The following is a 15,459-nucleotide window of genomic DNA, read 5'->3' on the forward strand; positions in this document are numbered from 1 at the left end:
GGATTGTAAGCTGACAAGTTCCTTGCAATCTGTGAGGTCAACCAAGGATTGCCTTGCCTAAAAAAAAAAAAGCCACTTATATTTTGAAAGGGTTACATTGAATTTGTAGTGAAACTTTTTTTTTGAAGTCTAGAAAGTGCTTCTCAAACTTCATGTGTCCACAGTTTACCTGATGGTCTTGTTAAAATGAAGGTTCTGATTCTGTGGTCTGAGATTTCACCTTTCTTACATGATCCCAGGTGATGCCGATGCTGCTGGCCCAATGACCACACTCAGTGTAATGGAGGTCAGTTATCCTCACTTCTCAGGGGAGGAGTGACTCAAAAACAAAGAGAAACAGGAGAGTACTTAGGAGAAAAACTCTCCTTGTAAAAACTTTGAATGGCAGGAATTAGAGTTTGGCTAAGGAAACCATGTAGCTCAGAGAAGGAAACAATTAGTAGTTAAATGCCTGCCACCTAGCTGTTTGAAATAATATTAATTGAGGTGAAACCTCTTACCTGTTTTAAAAATACTTAGATGATTAACAGTTCTGTTAAGTGCATATGTTAGAGAGAGAAGAAGAGAGATGGAAAGAAATTATAATAAAGATTTTAAAATGTCATTTAAAGATTTGCTAAGCAATTCAAATAAAGGAGCTGTTTTCTAACAACTGCTTGTGGCTGTGACTATTAATAATGGAACAGTTCTAATTTTAGCCATCATTTTTACAATTACATGTTTTGGATTGCTTTTCTAAACACATTTAAAAAATATCAATATTACCTTTTTTTTTTTTTTTCCACACATACCAGCTCGAACAGTATCGACAGCAGGGGATGCTACTATCCTTTAGTTGTTTATATATATTGGCTAATAATAGGGAAAGAACCTTGACCTTCCAAACAGAAACAGTTGGTATTCCCGAGAGCCCCTTATAGAGTTATTTATAGACCAGTTAATGGGAAATCAATTTTATTCATTTTGAATTGGCCTTGAAACAACTGTTTCCTGTTTCCCCTTATTTAAAAAATACCAAAGCACTTAGCATTTAGTTTCCCACCATTGCATTTATTTGATGATCAAAAATTTATGTTCATTATGCTCATTTCTTTTCCATCCTCAAATGGGAGAGAAATTTTAATCTGGGCCTCTAGCCACCACCGTTGTCTCAACAATAATGATAATGATGGACATTTATTGAGCACTCATTATGTGCTAGGCCCTATGTTTTGTGCTGTTTGGGAGCTTGTTCACCTATTCAGTGAACATCTCATGAAGTCTTTGTGTGAATGCTCTAAGTTAGTTACAGTGATTATTTCCTGTTGATGGATGAATAATTTGATGCTCAGAGTACTTAAGTAATTTGTCCAAGGTGACATAGATTGTCATAGGTAGATCCAGGATTCAAAATCCAGCTCTTCGCCACTGTTCTTGGAAGCCCAGACAAGTTTGGTTATTTTCCCAGATCATATAATTGGTTAGTAGCAAAGCTGGAATTAGAGCTTAAGTCCTTAACTCTCAGCTCACTACAATATTCCAATACTGTGCCACCTTACAGTGTTGGTCTGTAATGAAAACCAGAACAACTCCTTGCTTGTGAAAGCAGCTGCCAAGAGGGCTTTCCCGTGTGTACTCTTCTTAGTGTTATGAATCTTGGCAAAATGTCACATATTATCAACCAAAGTAGGTTCCACAGTTATCCCTAACAGCTTGTCTGCGTGAGAAACCCAGGGACCCAGTGCTTTGGTGCTTTTAAAAATCACCTATCAATATTCCTTATTTATCTATGTGTACTTGTTCTCTCCAAAAGGAGAAAGCGTAGGATCATACGTCTAAATATTACCTTTTTATACTTTTCTCAGCAGAGCAGCTCTTCTACAGCACACGAGGGCCACATGTTTTTAGCCAACGTCTGCTGTTTGTCTTTTCACACACGTGAAGGTTTGGAGCCATGAGGAGTGCTGTACATCCTGCACACGGGATTATGGAAAAAGGGATCAGAGAACCTGCCCTTAAAATTTGATTAGAGACAAACTGGAAAATGATAAATAGGAAAATAAAGTCATAGAAGAAGTAGAGCAGGCCAAGTTGTCTGCAAAAAGATTCTGTTTTCTTTGAAAGAGTTATGTTAAGCCCTTGCTTGAGAAGGCGTATGGATTTATTAAAAAAAAGTTCAAGACTTTTGGGTATAAGCCAATTCATATTTTTATATAGCTCAGAGACAGTTTTCATAGCAATGAAACCCTAAACTGCTTTATAGTACAAAACTTTATCATTTTTTGTTTTTTCCCCATAGTGTGGAAAAGAGCTTGAGGTCACAAATTTTTTCAAATCTGCCAGAAACTCATATTTTCCATGTTTGGGGATAAGACACAGTAGATTCTAAACATCTGGCTAGTCCTTATTTAAAGAATTGTGTTCCATGCATTATACACACACAATTATATTTTCATTCTATTTATCTTTTTGTGTTTTAGACATTCTGAAATCTGGATTAGATTCTGACTCCAGTAGCTGTTGGAAGTCACTCTCCTAAACGTTGGCTAAGGCAAAGTATATTTTCCCCCCTTTTTCATATAAACTCAAGTATGGCTTAGTCTTATATTTTCATCGTTTTCCTTGTTTTCAAAATTAAGTGACTATAGGAGCTTTTAAGAGTTGTGCAAAATGAAGTTCTGTAGTATTTTTAGAGCAGGGAGACTTTAGAATTGGCTGGAGGAAACCTCAGTTATAGATACTGGCCCATATCTGCTAATGATGTGATTGCAGCCAAATCCTTTTAAGCCAGCCCAATTCATCCTCTTGTGAAGTGGACATAATGCTGGCAGCTTCGGAGCAGTATTGTCAGGCGACTGTCTTGGTAGACATGCGGTATTTTGAGTTTGGGAGAGAGAACAGGACAATGTAATCTGAAGTCAAGGATACTTTCCCCCTCCCTACCATTCTCCCGTTCCCATCCTAACTGCAGCAAAGCAAAGAGGAATGGAAACCTGTTCTCCCTCGCATTGTTCCTCTGTGCCAACCTCTGGTGAGACAATTTCCCTTTTGGTTCTTTCATCTTTCTGTCCACATTTCACTCACTATTTACTGAATACCTATTATGTACTAGATTTGGGGCACAATCCAGTTTTGGCTCAGTACCTTTCCTTGAGAAGCTCACTTTCTCTCTCTCTCAATCTCTCTCTCTTTCTCTCTCTCAATCAATCTCTCTCTCTCTCTCTCAATCTCTCTCTCTCAATCTCTCTCTCTCTCGTGGAAATTGCTTTTTGTAAGTACAACAATGTTTTGAAAGATATAGTTGCTTTTACCTAGCCTTTGTGTACTGGGAGGGCCTACCAAAAAATGGAGCCTGCTGTAATACCAGAAAGAGAAGTCATTATGGCCTCATTTATTGTCTGAGACTTGAAATCAATTGGTCAGACTAATCTTTTTAGCTCCGATTTTGTTTACCTATGTTTAAAAGACAGACCAATGATTTTAAACTTTTTTCCTTCTGTGGATTGGAAATAGGACTAGTCTTTACTATCCAGGGCAGAATTCAAAGTATGCAATTAAGTGTGTGTGTGTTGTGGCGGCGAGTATGTCAAAAAGAACTGGGTTAAAGCCTAGGTATCATGCATGATCAATATGATGCATTCTCTTTGTATTCCCAGCAGAGTGACTGTAAAGATAGCCTGAATCTCGGTTGTCACACTTGCTTTGCTTTTCTTCGCGGTGTCCTCAGTGGCAGGCTGTGGAGAAGGAAGTTTGCCTTTTGAGCTTTGATTCCTTCAGGACAACTGGAGAATGATCCCAGAATCAGAGTGGGGAATAAAAAGCTTTCTGAATACTCATTCAACCATCAACTCACTTTTTACTTGAACGGAATTAGCTGCTTTGCTATCTGTTCCACCTGTGCCACAAGTGCTACGTTGACAGCAGTTTGACTGGGAACCAAGCACGAAGTTGGATCACCTGGTTATGTCCTATCCTGATGTAGGTTGACATTGGAAGGGCTTCTCTCTCCAAATTTACCAAGGAATGGAAGCCACAGAAGGAGTGATTGAGGCTTTGAGCAGTTGAGACAATGGTGATGATGGAGATTCCGAAGAGCTGGCTCTAGAATACAACCTTGCAGTTTGCTGATATAGATAACAAGCTGAAATGAATGTTCTTTATTATTGATCTAGTGGGCTTTGGGTAACTGCCTTACAAAAGCTCTTGGTTTCATTAGTCTTTTGTATTGTTTTTCTAGATTCTATTTCGTTTATTTCTGCTCTGATCTTTATTATTTCTTTTCTTCTACTCACTTTGGGCTTGTTTGCTGTTTCTTTTCTAGTTCTTTTAGGTGTAAGGTTATATTGTTTATTTGAGCTTTTTCTTGTTTCTTGAGGTAGGCCTGTATTGCTATGAATTTCCCTCTTAGGATTGCTTTTGCTGTGTCCCATATATTTTTAGTCGTGTTTTTATTTTCATTTGTCTCTAGGTATCTTTTGATTTCTTCTTCGATCTCATTGTTAACCCATTCATTGTTTTGTAGCATGTTATTTAGCTTCCATATGTTTGTGTATTTTCCAGTTTTTTTGTTGTAGTTGATATCTAGTTTCATACCATTGTGATCAGAGAAAACAGTTGATATGATTTCAATCTTCTTAAATTTATTGAGACTTGTTTTGTGTCCTAACATGTGGTCTATCCTGGAAAATATTCCATATGCACTTGAGAAGAATGTATATTTTGCTGCTTTGGAGTAAAACGCTCTGAAAATATTTATTAAATCCATCTGGTCTAGTGTGTCTTTTAGGCCCATTGTTTCCTTGTTGATTTTTTGTCTGGAAGATCTGTCTGTTGGTGTCAATGGAGTATTAATGTCTCTTACTATGAGTGTATTACTGTTGATCTCTCCTTTTATGCCAGTCAGTAATTGCTTTATGTATGTAGATGCTCTTATGGTTGGTGTGTATATATTTACTAACGTTGAGTCCTTTTGATTTATTGATCCCTTTATCATTATGTAAAGATTAGAGAAATTTTCAAACACCAGATTTTAGTTCGATTGTCAGATTGTAGTTGGTCATGCTGAAGTCATTTGGTGACTAATAAAATGGCTAGCTGGAAAATAGATTTTATGTATTAATAAGTGTACAATCTGAAAACATTCATCACGACAACCTCTGAATGGGAAACAGCCTAATTAGGATGGCTAATTTTGAGAATTGCTGTAATTGTCATAATTGCCTGCCTGTCTGTTCTCATCACTCCTGCATACCTCTCCCCACTCTTCATTCTTTTTTCTAGCCATCCTGAAGTATTTGTTCCAGTTCAGAACCTAGATGGTATAAGGGTTTGAGCAGGGGTGTTGGGGTTAGGCTGTCTGGAGGAACATCTGACTATGCCACTTACCTAGCTCAGTGACCTGGAGCAAGTTACTTAACCACCTCGCAGCTCCATTTTCTCAACCATTAAATGGAGATCATAACAGTGACTACCTCACAGCATAGTTGTGAGGATTAAAAAAGCTTAGAACTATGTGTGGCATGTGGTAAACACTTTAGAATTTTGCTGTTGCTGTTCCTTAATAGGTCTGTTCTGTCTTTGCCTCAGAGCTTTTGTACTTTCTCTTCTCTTTCTGTCATTATTCTTGGGGAGACTCTCATTTGCTCTTCAAGATGTAGCTCAGTGATAGATCTTGGTTTGGGGTGTTTTCCCACATGTCTCTAGCCTGGATTACATCCTCTCTGAATTTCTAGCCACCTGGCTATGACTTCTGTCATAACTCTCATAACATAGTATTACTGTTATAGTTTGCTTGTCCACATGAACTGTGAGCATGGACCATTTGTTTTCCTTTCTTTTTTGATATTTCGTGAATATGTGAGAGATATTGGGTAAATGTATATCGAATTGATAAATTTTCCCTCCCTCCCCATTTCTTCCCTCCCTTCTTTTTTTCCTTCCTTCCTTCCTTCCTTCCTTCCTTCCTTCCTTCCTTCCTTCCTTCCTCTCATTTTTCTTTTCTATTTTTCTTCCTTTCTACCAAACTTCCTCCCTCCCTTTGCTTTCAAACTTGGCGCTTGATGCATTATTTTAGTTATTCCTCTAGGAACCCTATGAAGTAGGAGTGGTGATTATGCCCATTTTGCAGGTGTCAAAACAAAGGTTCAGGCCAATAGGCATCTTGCCTATCCAAAGAGGTAAGTAGTCCCCTTACAGAGTTGTCTTCCATTGTTGCTGTCTCTGCTGAAAGAATTTTGGCATTTTCTCTTTGGAATTCCCTTTTGGCCAGTCTATGAACCACATAGGAAAACCAGTCTTATTTTTGGTCACTCTCAGAAAAGATGATTTCCAGTCTGATCTTCCTGATTCATCACAGTCGTCTCAAATAAACTTGGATCATCTCAGAAATCAAAGCCACTTTCAAAGGACAAAGATTTGCCATCTTCAAGAGAATATTTAAATGATTCGAAGAGAGTTACACTCTCTGTTCCCAAGAGGCTTGGCAGTGGGCACATCTCTGGGCTGAAGGCTGTTGATACTTCTGTGGACTTTGTTTGGATGTGGTTTAGGGATGGGGACTGGTAAAGAAAAGTCATATCACTTTATAATCCTATCTCATGTTCTTTGTTACAACTTTACTGAAATATAATTTATGTATCATACAATTCTCCAATCTAATGTGAAAATTCATTGGTTTTTAGTATATTTTACAAAGTTGTACAACCAACACCACTATCTAACTATCTGATTCCAGAACATTTTTATCACCCCAAGAAGAAACTAAAGATCATTCTTCAGTAATCACCCTCCATTATCCTCATCCCAGCCCCCCTGGCAATCATCAATTTATTTTCTGTCTATAGATTTGCTTGTTCTGTACATTTCTTATCAGTGGAATCAATGGAATCAATTAACGTTTTCACGGTTCATCTATGTTGCAGTGTGTATCAGTACTTTACTGCTTAGTATGACTAAATAGTATTCCATTATATGAATATACCATATTTTACTCATTCATCAGTTGATTGACATACAGGTTGTTTCCACTTTTTGGCTACTATGAATAATGCTCCTGTGAATATTTGTGTATGAATCAACTGATGAATAGATAAATACAATGTGGTATGTCCCTATAATGGAATAATATTCATCTATAAAATGAATTTAAATACTGATACTTGTTACAACATGGATGGACTTTGAAAACAGGCTAAGTGAAAGAAACTATTTATTGCATGATTCTATTGATATGAAATGTCCAGGACAGGCAAATACATAGAGACAGAAAGTACATTAGTGGTTGCCAGAGCCTGCGGATAGGGAGGGGGCTGGGGAGTGACTGCTAAATGTTACACTTTTTTTTTTTTTTTGATGATGAAATTGTTTGAAATTTTTTTTGTGTTGAGGGTTATACAACTTTGTAAATATACTAAAAAGCACTGAATTTTACACTTTACAAGGATGCATTATATTTTAAAAAAATAAATCAAAATCACCATCATTAAATACATACCAGTTGCTTACTCCCAGTCAGTACCTTGTGAGGTACTATGGCATAGATGAGAAAGAGATACTTGTTCCCTGTTCTCTAGGAATTTCAAAAGAAATGGAAAGATGAAGTGGGTATCCATAAAGAGTTTACTCAAGATGATTCATTACTCAGTGCTAGTTTCTGGGTATGTTATACTTAGTCTCCATACCTTTGGATGTTAGTAGGACTTCAGAAAGTCTTCAAAGTAGGCTGCTCCAGTATTTATATAACTGAGACATGATTATCCATCCCTCACACACAATATTTTGTGTTTCCTGTGGGCAGGGGCTATACCTTATGTCCATCTTGATTCCTTTGCTCAGTGTTGTGTCTGGTCCACAGGCAGGAGTATGTGTTTGGTGACTGAATAAATAAGCGCTGTTTTGAAAGCTTCCTGGTTTGCTCCTAGGACAAAAATTCCTTCAGGCTTGTGGCCGCCTGCTCTGACCAGCCTGGGGGTTGGCCCTGTGGGGAAGGTGTTGCTGATTTCAATTGTTGTAATGCAAGTATTTTTTTTTTCTCACAACTGGTGACTATTTTGTTTCTCTAGTGCTTTCACTGTGATTTTGGTTAAATGGTCAGCTAGAATAATATTTGGGTGCTTCTGGAGTATTGTGCTTTTCTCCTTGGTGATATACCCAAGACTTTCTGGGCCACAGAGATTTAGGAAAACAATAAGTAGAATAAACCTCACATTTAAAAAAAATTACGTTTATCAAGCCTTAGTACTATAGATTCTGTGTAGCTTATGGGTCTTTGCTGTAATAAGCAATTATTTTTCTTTTGTTTTTTTTTTTTACTCTGTGGAGGTACTTTGTGTTGGTTAAGTTTTTTCCGTTAAATATTGTTTGCTTGCACTGGACTTTTCTTTGTGTTGATTTTTTGCTTCATTTTTTTTTTTTTCATTTCCCATGCTGTTCAGTTACTGGATGCCAGAAGAACCAAGGTTTGTCCACTCTTTGCAGCTTGTTTGTTTTTTTTCTGCACAGCCTTACTTCCCCATGTGTTTCGAGTGTGTCTGTCTCTGTCTGCATTTGTTCCCTTTTGCTTGCAGATGCAGTAATCCTGTTTACTAAACCTATTCACAGCTTTATTTGTAAAAATAAAGTCCTTGTTTGTGTCAAGTTGTAGTGGATGCTATTATTTTCATTTTTAAATGGACATGCATTTATCATGGAAAATAATGGATATTAGAATAAAGAACACCTTAGGAAACAAGGAATACTGAGTCTGGAGCATTGTGGGCATAAAGAAGGTGTTTGTGAAAGTTTTCCTCTAACCCTTTCCTCTTCCTAAATTAAAACTCTGTAGACATGTAATTTCCCTTGTGACTGACACTAATGTACTGTTTTTGTGTATGTGTACATTTCTTTTCTCCTAAGACATTCAGAAAGCATCACTGAATTAACTTTCCCCGTTCCATGTGCTGTCCCATGCTTCTGAAGTCACCCTGGAGAACTTGATGGCTGGCCCTGTGGGCCTCACGATTAACATTCCATCTTCATAGTGCGGTAGCAGCAAATAGCACTGGGCGTTTTCATTGACTTTTTTGCTTCTTTCTCCTCTCCTGCTCTGTCTTTCTTATCACAGCACCTGCAGTTGACAATCCAGGCCCTTCAGGATGAGCTACGAACTCAGAGAGACCTCAACCACCTCCTGCAGCAAGAGAGTGGCAACCGAGGAGCTGAGCATTTCACCATTGAGCTGACTGAGGAGAACTTCCGGCGGCTGCAAGCTGAGCATGACAGACAGGCTAAGGAGCTGTTCCTATTGAGGAAGACTTTGGAGGAAATGGAGCTGAGAATCGAAACGCAGAAACAGACTCTCAATGCTCGAGATGAGTCAATTAAAAAGCTTCTTGAGATGTTGCAAAGTAAAGGCTTGCCGTCCAAAAGTCTTGAGGATGACAATGAACGGACGCGACGGATGGCAGAGGCTGAGTCTCAAGTCAGCCACTTAGAAGTGATTTTAGACCAGAAAGAGAAGGAAAATATCCATCTTAGAGAGGTAAGGACATTCACTCTATTTCCCTGAAGCCATATTTTACCAGTTAAAATATGTTATCAAGTTATTTTCACAGGTTGGAAGATTCTTATGGCCTTAATGAAATTCCCTTTGTCGTCTGTTTTATTAGCTTTCCTGTCTGCTTATCACCTTTGAACTGTAATTTTGCATTCAGTTTTTTTTTCCTGCCTCACTACACATATGTTCCGTTATTATTTAACACGTATTCAGAATCCAAGCGTGTGCAGCACATGTCAATTCTAAGATGGTTTACAATTGTTTTCCCACAGATGGTCATTGTTTCGGGGCCTTTTAAATACAGTACTGTTTAAGTTTTAGGTGCTTATCAAAAATCATATCTCTAAAGGAGCAAAATGAATAGGTTAGTAAAACAATGAACTTAAATATTTTTTATAGCTGAATTGGGGGTGGAATTTGCAGAAAGTAATGAATATGGGTATTTCTGGAAAGAATGGTAAAATGTGTAGACCAGTTTTGAACATTTAGGTTTAAGATAATCCTTGTCTACATTTAGATTTATCTAGGACAGTGTTCCAGAGTTTCTGAGTATGCATTTTATACTTAGCGGAATAAATCATTTGAAGTCCTTCAGAGGCAGCCTCTCTGGCCTGCCACCACCATTGAATGTTGGGATTCTGAGATATCTGAGAATATGTGGTTGGATAGAGATTAGAAAAAAATGTGGGTGACAGCCAATGTTTGAAATTTTTACAGTAGTTTCTTGCCACTATGGTGGATGTGGATCTCAAAAGTACCATGTAGGCAAAATGCTGTGGAAGACACACATCTCACAAAAAATTGGAAGCAATAAAATGTAAGTATATCTTCAAAATATGCTACAGTGATACATAAAAATTCCCAAAGATATTTGCTTCCAGACCAAATTAGATTTCTTCACATATACCTGCTTCTATGGGCAGCCCTTCTTGTGAATCACTTGTTTCGTTGCTCAGGAGAATTGCTTGCATTTTGGGACTTACTAATGCAGATGCTTCCAAGAGTTTTCTCTCATGCAGATTGAATTCACCCAGAACGTTTGAACACAATTTTGTGTCTTCAGACTTCATGCCTCCATGCTCACTCTCCCTTGTTTTGTTTTCATGCGACCTGAGCAACATGATTGGGAAACTACATAGCTTGATTTCATATTGAGATGCTTAAAGAGGTTTTTTGTTGGGCTTGATCTTCCCATCCGTATTCCAATATGGCCCCAGTGATCTCTGTCTCTTAGAATTCATGCCCTTGTAGATTCCCTATCCCTTGAGTATAAGCTGAACGATTTACTTCTAAACAATAGAATATAGTAAAGGTAATGGGATGCCAATGACACTCCCATGATTAGGTTATATAAGTCAATACTTCCTTCCATTTTGTTAGAAAATCCTGTTGCCTTCTCCAATTGCATGCTTCGATGAAGCAATCTGCCATGTTGGAGAGGTCCATGTCATAAGGAAATGAGGCCCTCTTCCAGCCAACACCCAGTGCTGGAAGTGAGACCCTCACTCACACAGAACTGAAAACTGCCTACAACCACTTAGCTTGGAAGTGGATCCTTCCCCATTCAAACCTTCAGATGAGATGACAGGCCCGGAGCTGACACCTTGATTGCAGCTTTGTGAGAGACTATGAAACAGAGGACTGAGCTAAGTCATGCCTAGTGTCTTGATCCACAGAAACTTTGAGATAATACATGTGTGTTGTTTTAAGCTGCTGAAATTTGGGGTAATTTGTTACACAGAAATAGATAGCTAATATAGTGAAGCAGAAACTAATCTCTTTCTGCCTTATTCCATAGACTTTCCATTTAGTTTACAGAAGAGAAGCAGTAATTACTGGCATGTTATCACTTGAATGTAGAGTGACTGTGGAGTTTGAAATATTGGTTGTTATCTCAAAACTCTGGTTGGTAGATTGCCGTAGTTGAAAAAAGCGGATTCTTTATTTTGGATAACAGTGGGTCATGCTGCACGTATAGCAAGGCCGTAATGCCAGAGAGACCTCCATCTGCAGCATTGACCTTCTCTCTATGTTGGGATCTTGTGGTCAGAGTAGAATTACTCTTCTTCTGTTTGTTATTAGATTTTGCTCTTTGGTGGCATTTAATAGATGGTGCCTTGGTTCTATTATGTGGATGCCTGTATTTAAATAAATCTAAATATAATTTAACTTGTGTTTTATGAGATTAGTTGATCCCCACACTGGTCTGGTATGGATATAGATCATGTGTAGAGCCTTAAACATAAGCCTCAGGGCCCACAGAGAGTAGTACAGAAAACGCAGCCCAGCACATCCAGCTATTTTCCTTGATCATCAGACCAAGGTCAGTGGATAGCTCTTATCTTGGCTTATCAAGAAGGGAGAATTTGGGAAAGATGTCTTTATGTAAAAATGTCATTTAAACTTGAACTCAATAAATAAGACTTCGAGGCCTTAAAGGACCTTTCCCAAGAGAAGGATTGTAGTGGCTTGTGAGAGTCATTTGTTATAGTTTTAGGAATTTTGTGAACCTGCTTTTAAACCATTGGTAGCTTGAAATTGGTGGTGGTGGGAGTATTTACACCATGAACATCAGCAAAATACTACTTTCAGGGCCTACTCACACTCTCCTGCTGCCCCGCCCTATACCTAAAAGCCCATTTACCTACACACCTCTAAATAAATGCCATAAAATGTTTACATACAATACAGCAAAAAGAGACAAGAATTTTGAGTGTAAGAATTATAATATAAGAGTTATGAGTGTATTAACCACTTAATCATTCATCAAAAGTTTTTGTAACAGCATCTGGATTGCTTCTTATGTGTCAGGCATTATAAAGAATACTTTACATTGATTTAATTCTCACAGCCACTTCATTTATTCATCTATTCATCCATTCATTGAATGAATGGATATTTACTGAGGATCTGTTTTAGAATAGAGCAATGATAACTGATAACATTCGACATCATGGTGCTCGTATGTTACTGGGGTGAAGCAGACACAATTTAATAGTTAAACAGAAGTATCATGAAGTAAAGAAGAGGATGAAGAACTAGTGACTTCGGTGGGGCCAGCTTTATATTGGGTGAGGTCTGAATGACAAAAAGGAACCTGCCATGTGAGGCTCTCAGAGGACTGTTCTGGTCGTATGCAAAGACCCACGCCTAACGGTATTATTTTGCCCATTTTACCTGGGATAACTGAGGGACAAATGACATAAAGAAGCTTGCCCAAAGTTCCACAACTAACAAGTGGTGATGCTGGTATTCAAATCAGGGTGACTCCAGAGTCTCAGCTATTAGACCTTTTCATTCTATCCCTTTTCTAGAAGAATCTTTCCCAAACTGTGCTCCGCAGAACAACCATTTTGTGGAATGTTGATATGTGTTATAAAAAAAAAAAGGGCTGTAGGACCAATGAACTTGAGAAAAATGCTGGATTCCTTAGAGTTTACTGCAGGACCCCTTAGACTCCTCAATATTCAAATATGTATCAGTCATTTCCAAGATGGGGACCAGGAAAGGCAGACTCCTCAAACGTATTTTACTTGCTTTTCTTTTGTTACACTGGGGTCCTTTGTAAAACTCTTTGGAAAAATGCTATTCTGGAACATAAAAATTGTGCTTTTAATTTGTGACCTGAAAAATATGTAATAATATACAAATAGTTGTTTCCCATGGTCAAATAACTAGGTAATTTTCTCCATTAGTTATTCTAGAAGGCAAAATTTATTGTAAGCTATTTCCATATTCTCTACTGAGTTTTAGAATGTTCTTCTGTTAGGGGTGTGTGTGTGTGTGTGTGTGTGTGTGTGTGTGTGTGTGTGTGTGTGTGTGTGTGTGTGTGTGTTTAAAATGTAGCTGATTGCTTTTGGTATCAAACCAGTAAGAATAACCCAGTTTGAATAAGGAAGTTGCCTGGCCTCTGTTAATTTAAATTAATCTAAAACAGGATTTAGAATGTACTTGAAGTTTTAAGTTCAGTGTGTTCTTGATTTCTTTTTCATTTTGCACAGTTCGACCCTGTTGGGGTTAGGTGGTGTAATGCTGCGGAATGGAGTGCTAGTGGTTTTATGATTCATTTATAGGCCAAAACAAACCCCATTTTTATAAACCCCACCTTATATAATCCCTATCTCATGGAATACTGGCCTTGTTTAGCCTATTGTTTCGGGAGATTTCGTGTTGGCAGGAGTTGCACATGGGGAGAGTTGGGTTGCTTTAGTGTCTTGTCTTTCTGTGGTCTGGAAAAAGCTGAGGGCGAAACTACTTCTTTGCCTGGCAGGAAACAACAACAGAAAGATTATGATCTCAACTTATTTGGAAGACCAAAATGATTGTTCAAGAACTACAACTGATGTGCTAATGGGAACTGAAGTGCTGGCTAAAATGCAGCATTACTCACTAGTGCTGTCTGATGCTTTCAGATACAGGTTAATTTGATAAGACATTGTTTGATGTAGTAATAGTTTACTGCGTTCTTTAGTTTTTTTCTGCAAAGAACATATTGTTCCATGCAAAAGTTTTGGTAATCAAGTGCCCAAAATACTACTGATCTCTTTAAATAAAAAGTGGGTTTATGTACGAGGATCCTCCTGGATTCACTCTCCTTAATATAGTCTTGGCTGGTCCTTAGAAGAGAGTCAGGAGTCTTTGGACTCATTGCACTGTAAGATGTTCTGCTGCCATGCCTGTTGATCTCTCATGCTACTCTCTTTGGGCAGCTTGCCTTTCTTTGGTAGCAAGGGCAGAAGAGCACTCAAGTCATCCGTGGCCAAAACGCAATTAACCTGGGACAAGTACAGCCCCCAGGAGCCTTGACCTGGGCTTCCTTCCATGCTATGTGTGAGGAGTGGGGGAATGGGAAGCAGGGAGGAGGAGGACATGAATTCTTGGTCTTCTCATTTATTTATCCAGGTTGTCAGGCCAGTGGGAGATCCACCAAGGCAAGTTCTTGAGCTTATAAACCTCTTACAGATGGCTCAAACCTCCACTTCTAAACTCTACCTTAGTCCCTCCTCTCTGAAAACATATAGCTTCTTTCTCTTTAAACACATGCTTGTCTCCAATTTTGCTGGTTGAGCCATGATTTTGCTGATGCAGGCATTTCTAATTCTGACTCTACAGATTCAATACATTCTTTTTCTTCCAATAAAGTTTATCACAGAAGATATTCCTAAACCCTAGTGACCACATAAGCAGTTTACATACTTCCTTTTTAAGAGTTGTTTTTTATAAATATATTATAGAACCTAACAATTTCTCCCTATTTTAATTAAGTATGTTTCTTACCTGATCAGTACATTCCATCAGTATTCCTAGGCCTCAAATATTGCCTGCATGTGCTCAATAAGTATTTGAAGAAATGAAAAAATAGTTAAAAAATACCTTGAGAGATGCTATGTGTTTTTTTTTTTTTTTCGCCGGTGTTGGAAAAGTTCATGATGATTATACATCTGCCATGTTCTTCTATGTTTACTATTGCTCTATGTTGGGAGTAGAGCAGTAACTTTGAGGATAACCTTAATTGGAAGTTTTCTTTCAATTTTTTCGAAGTATGTTGGACATTGTTGGACACATGTTGAACGGTCATGTGCAGGATGCTGTGTGAGTACCCTTGGCAAATTTGTGGTCTTGTTCAGGGATTCAGGTGGTCAATAAGAGAAACAGCTCACACCTATTGAGGCTTATTCTGTGCTCAGTTACTGTACTAAGTAAATATTGCTGTCATCATCCTCATACAGAGATAAGGAAACTGAAGCACAAAGAGATAAGTAACTGTTCTCAGTCACTCACAGCAAGTGCTAGAACCAAGATCACAATAATGGGAGGTCGGGCTCTAGAGAATACACTTGGTACCACTGCACACCACTGCTTTTTGGGGTGGTGCACCCAGAGGACTACAAATGGCACTTAAATTCTGTGCAGCTTAGAAGAAGGGGAGCTGATGACTGAGCTTGACT

At 38.2% G+C, this 15,459-nt stretch overlaps 1 protein-coding gene across 20 annotated transcripts in view; it reads left to right on the forward strand.

The window, feature by feature from the left end:
• Positions 1–15,459, forward strand: part of ERC2 (ELKS/RAB6-interacting/CAST family member 2) — a 941,255-nt gene that overhangs the window by 179,449 nt on the left and 746,347 nt on the right. For all 20 annotated transcript variants that reach the window (XM_011371814.2, XM_011371813.2, XM_023537617.1 and 17 more), the window contains exon 3: positions 9,080–9,496. In XM_011371814.2, coding sequence (XP_011370116.1) covers positions 9,080–9,496 — 417 coding nt within the window. The remainder of the gene's footprint in view (positions 1–9,079; positions 9,497–15,459) is intronic.

The sequence above is a fragment of the Pteropus vampyrus genome, unplaced genomic scaffold (genome assembly GCF_000151845.1).
Source record: "Pteropus vampyrus isolate Shadow unplaced genomic scaffold, Pvam_2.0 Scaffold195, whole genome shotgun sequence".
Lineage (NCBI taxonomy): Eukaryota > Metazoa > Chordata > Mammalia > Chiroptera > Pteropodidae > Pteropus > Pteropus vampyrus.